The 16,506-nt window shown below is 42.3% G+C and overlaps 1 protein-coding gene across 1 annotated transcript; it reads right to left on the bottom strand.

Moving 5' to 3' along the window:
* Nucleotides 1–2,878: 2,878 nt before the first annotated feature.
* On the bottom strand, nt 2,879–13,748 carry LOC141289372 (E3 ubiquitin-protein ligase TRIM39-like). The gene is made up of 7 exons (XM_073821480.1): nt 13,685–13,748; nt 12,350–12,909; nt 12,126–12,212; nt 5,356–5,589; nt 5,120–5,264; nt 4,471–4,497; nt 2,879–3,447 (listed from the first exon to the last, which is right to left on the bottom strand). Exons 1-7 carry the CDS (start codon nt 13,746–13,748, stop codon nt 2,879–2,881), a joined length of 1,686 nt encoding a protein of 561 aa, XP_073677581.1.
* Between the last annotated feature and the right edge of the window lie 2,758 nt (nt 13,749–16,506).

Raw genomic sequence — 16,506 nt, 5'->3', positions numbered from 1 at the left:
ACACGGGTTACGGATTGTCTGGAACGCGGCATTAGAGCCAGGCTACTAGTCTCAAAAAACTACAAATGGCGACACGTCGACGTCATTTCCCTGGTTTGGGAAAAGCACGTAAAAGTCCACCTACTACGTTGACATGCACACAGACGTAGTAGGTGGACTTTTACGTGCTTTTCCCAAACCAGGAAAGTGATGTCGACGTGTCGCCATTTGTAGTTTTTTGAAACTAGTAGTTCTCGGGTAAAACGTGTTTTTAAAACACTCATGGTGGACTTACAAATGTTCCGATGCAGCGTTTTGTGAGTACATAACCTATTTACACTACTGTAGAAGTTTGGTAAGATTACTTGCACATTTAGTGGTGCAATTTACGAGATACATCACACTTACCATTCACTGCTGTAGCAAGCCATTCGAAAAACTCTGATATCTCCATAAATGTTCGACTAAGGTAAAAAAAACTTCGGATGGGGTATTTACATGGGCTTTGGAGTGCATAGCAATGAAGTCAAATCTACTCCAAACCATCCCTTTAAGACTGTCTTAAGAACTAGTTTGAGCAATTAACAGTTAGCCAAGCGTAAACAGTCTTACTTTTTATGATTCAAATTAGATTAATGTCTTCATATGGTGGATTTGGCGGCATACTAATGTTTCATGAATCACACAGGAACCCTGTCATAAGTTGATTAATAAAAAAGGCCCACTTTTTTAAAACCACTCAGGTGCACCAATTTATTATACCGCCACCCAATGGCAAATCAAACTATTACAACAAAAATGTCACCTACATGAACTAGATACATTTGTTTGAGCATACGTTATTCTATTATTTGAATATTATTTTATAGATTATATCTTAAAAGTAGTTATTTAAAACACGGAAAACTAGCAATTACACAAACACTGCAACATTACAACTTTAATTTCTATATTATTTTTCCATTACAAGTTACAAATTACTTTTTGTTATTATGGAGTTAATTAGCAAACAAAATGTACAAAAATAGAATAGCTGGAGTGTTCAGACATTTCACCATATTGTACCTTCCTGAACTGTAAATATTAAATATTACAGTATGAGAAGTGTGTAAGTCAGGGCTGCCCAGCCCTGTTCCTGGAGATCTACCGACCTGCAGACTTTAGTTCCAGCCCTTGTCTAGCACAGCTGTCTGTAATTATGAAGTGCTATCTAAGATATTAATTAGCTGGTTCAGGTGTGTTTGATCAGGGTTGGAGCTGAACTTTGTAGGATGGTAGATCTCCAGGAACAGGGTTGGGTACCCCTGGTGTAAGTTATTCATGCACTAATTCATTCATTTTCTCTGTTTTTGTGTAGAGCCTAGAAATATTCTGTACTCTGTCTCCTGGTTTTGTTTCCTTTTGTTGAAGAACACAAGGACACAGCATCTGGATAAATCAGGGACTTGGATCTAACTAAGGATCCTGTTTGTGGACTTCAGTTCAGCCTTTAACACTATCATCCCAAACCTCATCCTACCCAAACTAACTCAGCTTTCTGTGCCCACCTCTGTCTGTAAGTGAATCACCAGCTTCCCGACAGACAGGCAGCAGGTAGTGAGGGGCTGGGAAAAATCTCATCCAGCACCCGTATCAGCACGGGCGCCCCTCAGGGTTGTGTTCTCTCCCTACTGCTCTTCTCCCTGTACGCTTATGTCTCTGACTCTGACTCTGTCAAACTCCTGAAGTTTGCAGACGACATCACACTTATCGGCCTCATTCATGACAAGTCTGCTTATAGACAGAATGTTAAAAAGCTGTCTGGTGCAGTCATAACAACCTGGAGCTCAACACGCTCAAAACTGTGGAGATGATCATAGACTTCAGGAGAAACCCCCTCTGCTCTCCCCCCACTCACCATCATGGACAGCACTGTAAAAACAGTGGAGTCATTCAAGTTTCTCAGCAACACCATCTGTCAGGACCTAAAGTGGGACATTCACATAAACTCCATTGTGAAAAAGGTCCAGCAGAGGCTGTACTTCTTCCGTCAGCTGAGGAAGCTCCAGGGTTCAGATGAGCTGTGGAAACCTGCTCTGAGAAACACTACTATAATTTTACAAGCTCAGGGTAAAAGATCTTTAATGTCTCAAACATACACAACGTATTACATTTTCTAGAGACATTAATAAAAACATACCTTACATACTTAAAACACACTTAGAAACACACCTAAGATGTCTTGAGGGTGAGTAAATTATAGGATCATTTTAATTTTGGGGGGAAAATCCCTTTTAATTATAATTAGAAATATAAATGTGTATATTTTAAAGATTGTTCAAAAAAAGGGGAAAGGATTCATTTAAATTTTTTTCACAAGGTTTCGAATTTGTTTTCCTACTTCATATCAGCACCATCAGATAAGTCCCACATTTTATTTGAAGATAGCTTTTTTAGTTAAACAATTTGTGTTGTCTATACAACTAACTTATAATTTATCAAATATGTTTATGTTACCATGATAATACAACGTTTAACACTACCATGATCATAACAATGCAGTGTTTATTTAAGTATTAAATACATACCATGGTATATGAGTATGGTAATCATACAGTTCTATGATAAATATCAAAGTATTTACTGATATTCTGTAGTAACATTTGGTAGAGGTGACTAAAACAATTATGATACAACATTTTAACAGAATGACCATAGTTTGGTTTATTTTGATGTAAACATATTACAGGAAATTTCACTTTGTTAGGTACAGATGGAAAAAATGGTGTTAAAAAGCACAGAAAAAATAAGTTATTGAACATTTTAAAACAAGCATTTGTCTTTTACTATTTGAGTTGCACATATATTATTAATGGTTTTAGATATTGATCTTAAAAGTCTTCATTTTTATATAGTGTTTCTATTTCATATTTGGGTAAATTAATTTATTGTAATTGAAAGGTGTGATGATAAGTGGGATTGAGTTTTTACCTTTATAATTAGGGCATGGGCTAAAATATGGATAGAGTTTGTCAGTGAAAGACTGACCAGTGAAAGAGTAGATTTGAGAGATGGACTCTGCATCATAAAAGGAGACCAGACCCTCCTCATAATCCACAAACACACCGACCCGCTGCGGATTCACTCTCAGAGACAGAGAGACAGAGGGACTAGCCCCAGCTTTATATTCATTCCCATTCCTCAGAATCACAGTCCAGAATCTATTTTCAGGACACAGTGTGGTCTCTCCCTTCCTGTCAACAGATTCTCTGGCCACTCCTAAATCCCATTCAGTCTTTCCCTTCACCTGCACCTCAAAATAAAATCTCCCTGAGGAAAATCCCTCCTTTGCCAGGACATTTACATATCTATCAAATCTCTTTGGGTTGTCTGAGAGTTTCTGCATAATGTCTCCATGTCTCACTTGTTTTCCATCATCAGACAGGATAAGTTGAGGATGAGCTGTATCAGGATCCAGAGTCACATTCACTGAGAAAACACAGAATATGAATCACAATACAAAGATTTTGTGATGATGTTTTAATATTTAATCAGTTTTTAATCAGACTGTAGTGCAGTACTGAAGCTATGAGTATAGGGGTGAGCGGGGCACAAAATTCTTTTGAAGATATTACTAAATATTTATTTTACCATAACAAAAGTAAATTGCTGGCCAATGTATATTTGCCATCTCAGTTATTAGTATTACTTTAAAATGAGGCAAATCTGCTATTATTTAAATCTCGAATGTTGTTGTTGAAAGATAGTTCTTTAGTGATTTGCAAACTAGCACAAGACACTAACCAGTTTTAAACTCCAGTTACACAGATGGGAAATGTTGTAACACTGCGTTACAGTGTGCTCCACTATTATTAGAGCTATGACATTAAAGATGTTTTTTTTTTTTACATTATTTATTGAATTTAATTTAATGATGAATAAAGACTGAGAGTCGATGTTTAATGTTCAGAGATGATTATATGAAGAAATGTAAATTATTTTGGCTGATCTATTTGTCTCTTGTTCTTGCGGGAGCTGTGTGTGGAGAGAGAAATTTGTTTTTATGTGTTTTTCTGAATGTCTGAATGAGTTTCTTCATCTATTTCCCCACATTGTTTTGAACTATTGTAAAGCTGTGTGTTGCGATCAGGGCTGTGTTGAACATGGGGCCCTTCATTGTCAAACTCTAAAATTAGTTTATTTTTAAATCTTAAGTAAATTACATTATTTCATTTAAAAAATCTACAAATATTTTACTTTACAATATTTTATTGACAAAATATTTTTGTTTGTCTTGATTTTTTTTTTATTAGATCAGATAACATTTTAAGCCTTTATATGGTCATGTGGGGGGGGGGGGGCTGGGGTAAGTAAAGAAACTGAAATTAATGTAGAAACTCTGAACTGAACCCTATGCAGATTTTTACAAACTGAAAAAGTCGAAAAGTGTTAGGTTGTGCCCTGCTCTCCCCTTTGAGTGTAATCTAGTGTAGCACAAACAGCACACTGTACCTGCATACTGCTGCATCCACTTCAGCTCTGTAGAGAACACGACAATAAAATATCATGAGATCTTTGAGATGATTTTATGTGTGGAATTATAGACAAGCTTTAAGGTTATATTTAAAGAAATGTCTACAACATAATGTTTTTTATCTGACCAATGTATGTGTATCAAGCAGAAACCCCTGTTGCTTTGTGTTTGGGCTCTTTTTTTTCCTTTACAAGAACAACTATAGCTTGAGCACTTTTCGGACAGTCATTGGTTCTCATGGGGACATAGGGTAATTTCAGCATGATGTCTTATTAACTTTGATTTATTTTAAAACAAATCTTCTTTTCAACTGCTAAACCAACTTGATCTGACATATATTTACAAAATTGAGATGGAACAGTTGAAAGACAAATTAATGGTAGTGTAAGTGAAGTTTTATCTAAAATCTCATGACTGTGGTTACAGGGATGAAGCTTCTAGTATTAGATGAATTTACTACATATTTTCTGAAATTAGAGATGAAAAACGACCTGCCCTCTTCAAGAAGAACTGTGAGGTGCTCAACACATGATCACATCATTCTCTTATTTCAGACTCATTCTTCATTAGTGATATTGAAAGAAGATAAATATATGCATCTCTACAGTGTATTTGAAATTGACGTACCAGTTACTGAGTGACTGAGTTTCTCATTTAGAGTGTCCTGCAGTTGAGTCAGAGCTCTCCTCAAAGTCATCATACTCTCATGAGTCTCCATACTGATCTCAGGCCAGTTCCTGGTGTTTGTAGGGCTGCTCAGGGATGAGTAAATCTACAGCAGGAGAGAGGAGAAATCCTTCAGTATGCGGAGTGTAATGGTGTCATATACGGCATTATCATTGATCAGAGAGATGTTTACTGACCTGTAGGAGGTGGAGGTGATCTTCAGTGTGTGAGAGCTGCTCCAGCTCAGTGTTTCTCATCTTTAGCTCAGTGATCTCCTGCTCCAGATCTTCAATGAGCTCTTGCTCCTGTTTCTCTGCTGCTTTCTGCTGCTCTTCCATCATCTCCAGCAGTTCAGTCTGACATCTCTCAATGGAGCGGATGAGATCAGTGAAGAGCTCAACATGGGCTGCTTTCTCCTTCTCTGTGTTTCTCTGCTCAACAAGGTCAATCAACAGATAGTGGTGTTCGCTCAGGCAAGAATCAGTTTTACTATTGCTTATACTTCAGTGTTTTAAAGGGTTGTCAAAATCAACCTCAACCATAGTGTACAAATTTTGTCCTGCACAATTTGCATTGAATGATTTGTCAAATCATGTCTTAATGAGAAGCAGTACTAAGTGATCAGGTAATTACATCCGTGTCGATATTTAGACCAACAGCATATTGTTTTAACACAATTCAATAACTGTCGCCACCTATTGGTGTAACAATGTAACTCGCAGAGGAAGTCTCTGTAAAATCCCCTTCATTGATACAAACAGTAAAAAGCCCCAGTGCTGTTGAACTTAGGAGTCTTGGTGGACTGCAACTAAATTATCTATAATACATTTTAACTTAAACTATTTTAAACCAAAGTTCCTTTAAGACAAGTCATGTCACTCAGCGGCCATCTTTGAAATGCCTCTCGGGCATGCAAGTGCAGCTCCTATGTCTTTGAATAAGGAAACATCAAATTCTCGATTGGCTCTTTCATTAAAAAGGCGGGGCTTCGCGGCCATAATGAGTGTTGCGTTTTTCCCCCATTCAAAACGTACTCGGTTACTAACGTAACCTCGGTTCTCTCAGAGAGGGAACGAGTACTGCGTAGCTTACGCTAGGGGAAAATCCTTTCCGCGAGAGATATTGAAGCCAAAAAATTATCCTTAATTTTGTATTAATGTAAAACGCGTTGCCGCGGTGAGCAGACATAGGCGAGGCGTATTGCGTGCCTATTGGCTGCTCCGCAGCAACTGCAGCACCTATCGAGCGAGGCTTGGCGCGATGCCAGCTCCAATGAGTGCATTTCGCGCCTGATACGTCATCTCCCGCCGAAAGTGGCGTGATCCCAGCCTATAAATATCGCTCGCAGGTAGCTACACTCTGGTTTTTTCATCATAAAAGCGCCCAGAGCACACGCTTGCACGGCAAGGTACGCAGTACTCGTTCCCTCTCTGAGAGAACCGAGGTTACGTTAGTAACCGAGTACGTTCTCTTACGAGAGGTCTCTCCTACTGCGTAGCTTACGCTAGGGGAACGCCCTGTAAAATGCCGTGCAAGCCAAGATCTGATACCATAGACCCTAGGGCCATAGCCCGGGGTTCATATAGTGTTTAAACGTATAAGGGGATTAGTGCCCTAAAACACTGGCTCCTGGTGTATCCGGGCAGGTAAACGGCCTGGATAAACTTGGAACATGGGTCTAGATATCTGTTAATATCTAGGCCGACAGCAGTTTGGCCTGTAGGGCAGGAACCTCCAGGTTGTAGAATCTTATAAATGTAGACGGAGAGGCCCAGCCTGCCGCCGTACAAATATCTTGCAAGTCGATCCCACTCGACCAAGCCCACGACGAGGCCACGCCCCTCGTGGAATGTGCTCTGACACCCAGCGGGCATTGCCTGCCCTTGGACTCGTACGCCAGTGCAATAGCATCCACTATCCATCTGGATAGAGTCTGTTTTGATGCAGCCATTCCCTTAGAATGCCCGTAAAACGAGACGAACAGCTGTTCTGTCTGTCTAAAAGCAGACGTGCGTGACACATAGACTCTTAGCGCTCTAACTGGACATAAGAGTCTCGCGTCAGCCTCTTCATCCACAGCCGGTAGAGCAGACAGTGCGATGACCTGTGCTCGAAACGGTGTGTTAATAGACTTTGGCACGTATCCGTGCTTGGGTTTGAGTATGACTTTTGAGTCGTTGGGTCCAAACTCCATGCATGTCGCGCCCACTGAAAGCGCGTGCAAGTCTCCTACGCGCTTCACTGAAGCAAGCGCTAGTAGGAATATAGCCTTAAGAGACAGATATTTTAATTCAGCCGCCTGTAGTGGTTCAAATGGTTCGCTCTTCATAGCGTCCAACACCACAGAAAGGTCCCATGTTGGGACTGAAGGCGGTCTGGGTGGATTTAACCTCTTAGCTCCTTTAAGGAAGCGTATGATTAAATCGTTCCTCCCTATTGACTGACCTAGCGTTGTCCTCGAGAACGCTGCTATGGCCGCCACATAAACTTTGAGCGTGGATGGGGACCTGCCCTTGTCCAGCAGCTCTTGTAGGAAAGAAAGTACATCTGTCACACCACAGTCTGTGGGTGTGGATCCACGGGCTGTGCACCAGTCCGCAAATATCGACCACTTCGAGGCATAGAGCCGTCTAGTAGATGGAGCTCTAGCCTGTGTGATCGTTGATATCACTCCTGTGGGGAGTTCATCATATATTCCCTGGTGACCCATACATGAAGGGACCACAGCTCGGGATGGGGGTGCCAGATCGCGCCGCCCGCCTGCGAGAGGAGGTCTCTCCTCACAGGTATTGGCCACGGTGCGATGCTCGTCATCTGCATCAGCGCTGGGAACCAAGTCTGGTTTCCCCAAAACGGCGCTATCAGCAGAATTGCACACTTTTCCTCTTTCACCCTCTCTATCACCTGAGGTAGGAGAGAGACCGGGGGAAAAGCATAAAGAGGACGGCGGGGCCACGTATGGGCTAGTGCGTCCTTGGCTTTGGAAAAGAATTATGGGCAATGAGCGTTGTCCTGAGATGCAAATAGATCTATCTCCGCTCTGCCGAATACCTTCCATAATAGCTGCACCGTTTGAGGGTGCAGCGACCATTCGCCCGCCGGAACATTGTTCCTGGACCGTCTGTCTGGTCCTACATTTAGGGTCCCCCGCACGTGCGCTGCCCTCAGCGAGCACAGGTTGCGATGAGCCCATACCAGAAGGCGTTCTGCAAGTGCATGCAGGTTTCTGGACCTGAGTCCGCCCTGGCGATTTATGTAAGCCACTACCGATGTGTTGTCGGAGCGGACTAAAACATGACTTCCCTTCAATAGGGGAAGAAAATATGTCAGCGCATTCTCCACTGCTATCATTTCGAGGCAGTTGATGTGCAGTGACTTCTCTCGTTCTGACCATAGGCCGAACGCCGGTCTGCCCTCTAGCAGCGCCCCCCATCCCGAGGTGGACGCGTCCGTGGACACTACTTTCACCCTCAAGGGTCTCTCTAGAGTGACACCTTTTCGGTACCAGTCGGCTGCTCTCCACCGCATCAGGGCTGTAACGCAACTCTGATCGATCGTGAGACGGAGTCGACCGGACGCCCACGCTCGGCGCAGCACGCGCGCTTTCAGCCAGAACTGCAGTGGGCGCATGCAAAGCACCCCTAACTGTAGAACTGATGATGCTGAAGCCATAAGACCTAACACTCTTTGAAAGGTCTTGAGCGGGGCAGACTTGCTGCGGCAGAGCGCGCTCACTGCGCTCTGAACGTTCAGCGCGCGCACTGACGAAAGCTTCGCTGTCATTGCCAGCGAGTCCAATTCTATGCCCAGGAAGGAGATATTCTGGCTGGGGTTCAGCGAGCTTTTCTCCCAATTGACTTTCAAACCCAAGTTCTCGAGGTGATCGAGTAACATGGTCGTGTGTTCCCTGAGCATTGAGTGAGATTGCGCTAAAATCAGCCAATCGTCCAAATAATTCAGTATTCGCACGCCTTTCTGTCTGAGCGGGGCGAGCGCTGCGTCCATGCACTTCGTAAATGTACGGGGTGCTAGGGACAAACCGAATGGCAGGACTGTGTACTGATAAGCCTGGCACTCGAAGGCGAATCTCAAAAATCGCCTGTGACGCGACGCTATCTGTATTTGAAAATACGCGTCTTTCAGATCCACTGACACAAACCAGTCTCTTCGGCACACTTGTGCGAGGATTTTCTTGGTTGTGAGCATTCTGAACTTTCGCTTCACTAGCGCTTTGTTCAGTTGCCTTAGATCTAGTGGTCACTTCGGCTCGTAGCAGGTGTGCTGCATCTGCCTTTATCGTGGTCTCGACGCGCGCCGTGTAACGGCGAGGGCGTCGTCGAAACTGGAGCGAATAGCCTCTCTTTATAATGTCCAGCACCCATTTTGGGACCCCTGGGAGTTTTTCCCATGCATCTGCATGTAATGCGAGGGGGTGGGTGCGAAGCGCGCTCCGATCTGTTACTAACGGAGCCGCTTCGGTGTCTGTGACATGCAAGGCTCGGGGTACGCTGACCGCGGGGACTGCTTTCTCTGTGTGTATATGTGGTTGCGTGGTAACGAGCACATTTAACACACTCGATGCAGCTTTTAGCCGCGTAGACTGGGCGTCGTCCGGTTTACAGAAACCGTAAGACCTGCCTGATGTAATATGTGTGGGCACTCTGGGGTGGGCACATATACCACATGCGAAGTCGGTGAAACTGTAGCGAATAGCCTCCTTTAATAATGTCCAGCACCCATTGTGAAACCCCTGGGAGCTTTTCCCATGCATTTACCTGTAACGCAAGGGGGTAGGTGCGAAGCGCGCTCCGATCTGTCAATAACGGAGTCGCTTCGGTGCGTTGTGACGCACGAGTGACTGTGACATTCGAGGTTCGGGGTACACTGACCGCGGGGACTGCTATCTTTGTGTGTATATGTGGTTGCGTAGTAACGGGCACATTCAACACACTCAGCGCAGCCTTTAGCCGTGTAGACGGGGCGTCGTCCGGTTCGTTTTTACAGAAACCGTAAGACCTGCCTGATGTGATATGTGTGGGCACTCTGGGGTGGGCACATTTATCACATGTGAAGCGCAGCCGATTCGGGTCGACTTTATGTGCGCGGGTTTTGTATGACAGGATGTGCTCATGTGTATGTGCATGCGAGCTACACACAAAACACCTTCGGCTATGGCCGGAACACCCGAAAATACACTCCTTTGAGGATTTAATTGGGTAGCCGTGAGAACGGCTCTTGAGTGCAGACAAGCAGGCTGCAGTGCCGGCTTGATGACTGCGGATAACGCTGGAACAGCCACATTTCTTGGAGCTGAGCGAGCGAATACTTTCGGTGGGAGTCTGGCAGCCGCGGGACTCGCGCACCGGCGTTCAACACTCCAAACAGCGTTCGCCTGCATAGAGCGAACGCACTCCTGGTTTCGTTTTTACAGAAACCGGTTGACGTGCATAATGAGGTGTCTGTGAGCACTGTGAAGCGGGCACATTTAACACTCCAAAACAACGTTCGCCTGCATAGAGCGAATGCACTGTTGGTTTCGTTTTAACAGAAACCGGTTGACGTGCATAATGAGGTGTCTGTGAGCACTGTGAAGCGGGCACATTTAACACCCCAAAGCATAGAGTTAATGCACTGTTGGTTTCGTTTTTACAGAAACCAACAGTGCATAATGTGGTGTCTGTGGGCACTGTGAAGCGGGCACATTTACCACGTGTGACGCGCAATCGATCTGAGTCGATTTTATGTGCGCTGTGCTTGTGTGTAGAGATGAGCACTGGTTAGTGGGCATATTCTTACAACACGTGAAACACCATCGGCCTTGGCCGGGACACCAGATAATACACTTTATTGGGAGTTTATCTGTGTAGCCGTGGGAACTACTTTTGTGTGCAGGCAAACGGGCGACGGAGCCGGTTTGTTGGCTGCAGAAAACACTGGAACAGTCACATTTCCTGGGACTGGACGAGCGAATAACTTTGGTGGGGGACCGGCAACAGCGGGACTCGTACACCGTCGTTTTCCTAGCACGGGTGCCTCTCAGCAACGGTGAGAGGCCATGCTACGCAGCGCTGCGTCTGAGCAGAATGCGCGTTCCCGCTCTGGCGGGAAACGGAAATCCTCTTCCTCCTTCATGGCCCCCCTCGTCAGTGGCGTCGATGGAAGCGGTGGCATACAGCGGCCGCTTTACGTCCGGAACAGAGGCTGACGAGGTCGATGAAGCAGGCGGGCGAACCGGCGAGCTTTGTCGGCTGGAGGAAGGGTCCGGGGCCCGCTGGGCACAGCGCTTTTTTACGGCGCGACACCGCGCGGGCGGGGGAGCAGTCTCAGTGAAGAAGGCAAGGCAAGTCCTCAGAGTCGCCATTGGCATCTGCACGAGCCGTATGAAAGCATCTTTAAAAAGACACTTTACTCTCTTAGAGAAGCGGCGACACACACTGTAGATTATAAAGGATTATAAAGGATATAGGCGCCGGAAAGCGCAGCAGGAAGGCACAGAAGGCGGCGTGGCCAGCAGCTCCAATGGCTCGTCCCGCTGAGATGCTTGCAGTCGACGGCGGCTTCTTCTCCGGCTCCAGCGATGCGTGAGCTTCGCTTGAAGGATGAAAAAATCAGAGTGTAGCTACCTGCGAGCGATATTTATAGGCTGGGATCACGCCACTTTCGGCGGGAGATGACGTATCAGGCGCGAAATGCACTCATTGGAGCTGGCATCGCGCCAAGCCTCGCTCGATAGGTGCTGCAGTTGCTGCGGAGCAGCCAATAGGCACGCAATACGCCTCGCCTATGTCTGCTCACCGCGGCAACGCGTTTTACATTAATACAAAATTAAGGATAATTTTTTGGCTTCAATATCTCTCGCGGAAAGGATTTTCCCCTAGCGTAAGCTACGCAGTAGGAGAGACCTCTCGTAAGAGAACTATACGAGTGACACGTCTTGGGGTATTCTATAGTCTTTGTTTAAACTTACTTTTCTATATTCTGCTGAGCGTTTGATGTCTTGAATTTTTTCGATTCTGTCCTGGATCATCTGCTGCACGTCTTTCTGTGTCTGAGTCTTTAGACAGAGAACAACACATTTATTATAACAGAGATTTGCTATCTTCTGACTTGCAGTGTTTTCATAATTAACTCTTTTATGTCACAAAGAAAATGTGATTCATGATGATATGAGCCTAGTTTTGATATAGTAACTTCTACCTTCTTCTCTTCACTCTCCATTTCTAAAGGAACAGTGTTGTGGTTCTTGTGGTCTGCTTCAGTACAGAACAGACACACATATGTCTGATCATCTCTACAGAACAGCTCCAGAGGTCTCTCATGTTTCTGACATATATAGTCCTCCAGATTACTTACAGGATCCATCAGTTTGTGTTTCTTTAAACCTGCCACTCTCAAATGAGGCTGCAGGTGAGTTTCACAGTAAGAGCTCTGACACACCAGACATGACTTCAGGGCTTTCAGCTTTCTTTCCTCACAGAAGTCACACAGCACTTCAGGCTTTTTCTCAGGACTTTTCTTTTTATAATGATCTACAATCTCTCTAAGTGTGGTATTAGTCTTAAGATCAGGTCTTTGGTTGAATGATTCTTGACAATATGGGCAGTTACAGGTCTGGCTGTTGTCCCAGTGTTTATTCAGACAGGTCTTGCAGAAGTTGTGTCCACATGGAGTGCTGACTGGATCAGTGAACATGTCCAGACATATAGAGCACTGAAGCTCCTCAGTCAGTGGACCACTGGAGGATGACATGTCTGGAAAGAGACATGATGAAGGTAAATCACCTACACTAGTTTTAAATTTGTACACTTGAAAAACACTCTGAATTCTGGGCTTCTGCGTAAAATATTGAAATCACTATGAAGGTGATTATTACAATTATTATTATTTTAAATATATGAGTAAGAGTAGATAGAGAAGCAAAATAATTCCATAATGCACTTAATGAAGCTGGTTGAATATAAGGAGTATCTAGAGACAAAAAGTTTGAAGAACTTTTAAAATATGAGAGCAGTGAAAGTCATTCATGCAATAATTCATTATATTCTTGGTTACTGACTTACATGAAGATCCATCTCTCCTCTGTCTCCTTTTTCTTGCTTTTGTTGGTGTTGGTGAAGATTCTGCCATTGTACTTTCTCTCTTTAAGCCTTTAACAAACAAAAAAAAACAACAACAAACTAATGTATACAACATACATTTTGATGACAATTATTATTTTCAATGAATGACTAAGGGCAGATCGAAAAGCAAAACAACAACAATTGCTTATAAAGAATCATATGATGCACCTTGAAGCCGGTTAAATGTAAGGAGCATCTATAGACAAAAGATTTAAAGAAATTTGCCTTGGAAGACATTTAAATATATAAGAGAACACATATTGCAAAATGAACCCAGACAAGCTGATCAGTATACCCTAATGTGAAGCACTAGTACTGTCATATCCTAACTGTACATTTTAAATATTATGAGTAGAGTGATAGTCATTCATGCAGTAATTCATTATTTTCTTGGTTATTGACTTACATGGAGGATCATTTATATTCCCTCTTCTGGTTTTTCCAGCTTCTGTTGATGAAGATTCTGCCATCATTCTTTAACTCTTCAAGCCTTTTCAAGGACAAAAAAAAACAAAACTATTATTATAACTACTATAATTTCACATAAGTTTATTTCAAGCAGTCGATTCACACTTGGAGTAATGTTAAAGTTTTCTAAACAAGACATTGCTTAATATCTTAATAATTTAATATCAAAGTGAATCATTACCATTAAAATAATTTTTATACTAAAGTGTTAAAACCTCCTTTTAAGTAAGTGAAACACAATCACTCCTTGTGAAACACCGTAAACTTACTGAATAGTCTGAACTATGACCTGCTGTTGAGATCAGAAACAGCAAGTAAAATATGGGTAATATAATCAGGGCTTGACTTTAACATTTTTGCTCAACAGCCAGTGTGGCTAGTGGTTTTTCTAAATTACTAGAAAAAAATTGTTGTTAATAAAATTATGTTTCATACTGTATGACTAAAGTTACAATTTGTCTCCAGATCATTTTTATTAACTGTATTAAATGTATTTATCATCTTTCATATCAAATTCTTACATTTTATTAATTGCGTCACTTAAAGGGGTCATATACTTCCTGTTTCTTTAGTCTTTATGTTGTGTGACAAAATGACAGAAACTCCAAACTACTAACAATCCAATGATATACTTTAAATACAATTCTGATACCATTTGCATTAAAAAAAAAAAAAACTAAAGTAGATTGTGAGTCTTTGACATGCTTAAAGCTGTCCCCATTTAACTTATTCCAGTTTTGATATAAAGCCAAATAAACCAGACCAGTTCCATTAGAAACCTGTTCAGGACAATCTCTTTTCACTTACCTGTGAGTATCAGATGTGTTTACAGGGGTCTTTGAACGGCTCATTAAATATTATGTTGTTTAAAGAAAGTTTCACTTTCTCTGAATCTCTCACTGAACTCCAGTGATGTCAGAGCTCTTCCTGTATTTATGCATTTACATTTGTCTCTGTATTCAGTATGTTGTGTTCATGTGTGTCTTTTTGTATGAACCTGATGTTTCTTTCAGATTAATCTCAGTATAGCCCACACAAGTGAACCAAGGGAAAAAATATAAATTTCTAAACCTCTTTTGTGATCCACAGAATAAAGTCACGGAACAGCATTAGGATGCTCCTCCTTTAAAACATTGTTTAAAACTTTTACAGCTTTTCAAACATGGTTAATTAGGTAAAATCTGCCATTGTCAGAGTGGCCATTACACCTCGAGTGTGCATTATTTTCTAAGAATTCAATGGACCATCGTCAATTATTCAACAAGACATCGATCAGATGATATATTTCAAGACATTCATCTGGTTTTTGTCTTTAAAATGCTATTGTGACTAGGATTAATTTCTTACGCATCTCATTCAATGCCTCCATTGCTAATTCCAAAACGTAATTTTGGAGTAATGATATTTGAACCATTTTCCATTTTATCCTTAGTCTCATTCTCTCCCAAGATGCAGGTGTGCTCATTGCCAGACTTTGATCATGGATCATACTTGTTTGTGCCATCTTTGTCATATTCTTGGAAGTCACCTAAAGTTCACTGGTTAACTCTAGTTCATTGGCGCTGATCAATGGAAAGCACCATAATTGCCCATTAGAAGGCACCTAAGACTCACAGTCTATATTAAGGCATCCAATACTGAAGCAATTATTGAAACAATCACCACATTGATCAGTATATTGATTATGGTTAAAACCATACTTCATATTTTTGAATAAAATATCACAACACATTACCCCCTCTGAGACTTTACCAAGTCTCACCTCTAAACCCTTTACCCAGAGTGCAACACCATGAGTCCACCTCTACTTTCCATTCATCTATGAACCAATAATGGTCTTAATCCTCTTAAGGAATGGATTCTTCATGATGCCGCACTCTGGAGAAAGTCGAAGACAAACATCTCTCCCCATAGTTGATTAGAGAAGAGTAAAAGACTTTACTACCTATACATTCTTGGGGGTCAAAATAATGAATCAGAAAAAAATCAACAATGTGTATTAAAGTGCGCAGAATGTGTTAACCTTGCCCATGGTTGTCATGGTTATGAAGAGTACATAGATGATTATTCAGATTATTATATTTTTAAAATCAATATCAACAAAACAAAGAAATGGGATAAATGATGGACTGGTTTATCCCACGGCGCCAGAGGAACTCCAGACATTCCTGTCAGCCTGGAGTGCTTTCTGGTGATGCTGTCCATCGCTGCGAGAGAAACTTTCAGGCAGATCTCATTGCTTCCCGGATCTTGTATACCCTACCACTCTGTTGCTTTTTCAGAAGGTTTTACACAATTACATCTAGTTCATTCAGGACTCACTGTATGCACGCTGGTACACATAATGTCAATTCCAGATGGCTTTACTGATACATTAATCATCTGTTTGGCTGCAGCATTAATCTGAGAAAAAGGCACAACAGAACAGAAAAACAAATACAACAACAACAATGCCTATTATGAGTCCCATTTTGGTTAACTATGATCCCCAAGCCCCCTAAAAATAAATCAAACCAGTCCTTTGTATGCAGATCCGGCCTTTTCAGTCACCTCATCTCTGTTATTTTTTTTTTTTTTTTTTTCCAGTTTCTCCATAGCTTTGGTGAATGATCCATCTGGGGCTGTATTGTTTGGAATATAAGTACAACAGTCAGTTCCAAAGATTACACATACACATTTTTCGACCAACAACCAGTTCAGTGTTTGTCTATGCTTCATCAGCATAGTTATAAATCTCTGCTGATTACAATAAATATAGTT

The sequence above is a fragment of the Garra rufa genome, chromosome 17, assembly GCF_049309525.1.
Source record: "Garra rufa chromosome 17, GarRuf1.0, whole genome shotgun sequence".
In the NCBI taxonomy this organism is placed as follows: Eukaryota; Metazoa; Chordata; class Actinopteri; order Cypriniformes; family Cyprinidae; genus Garra; species Garra rufa.
The sequence above is the reverse complement of the archived record's forward strand: the minus strand, read 5'-3'. Positions and strand labels throughout refer to the sequence as shown.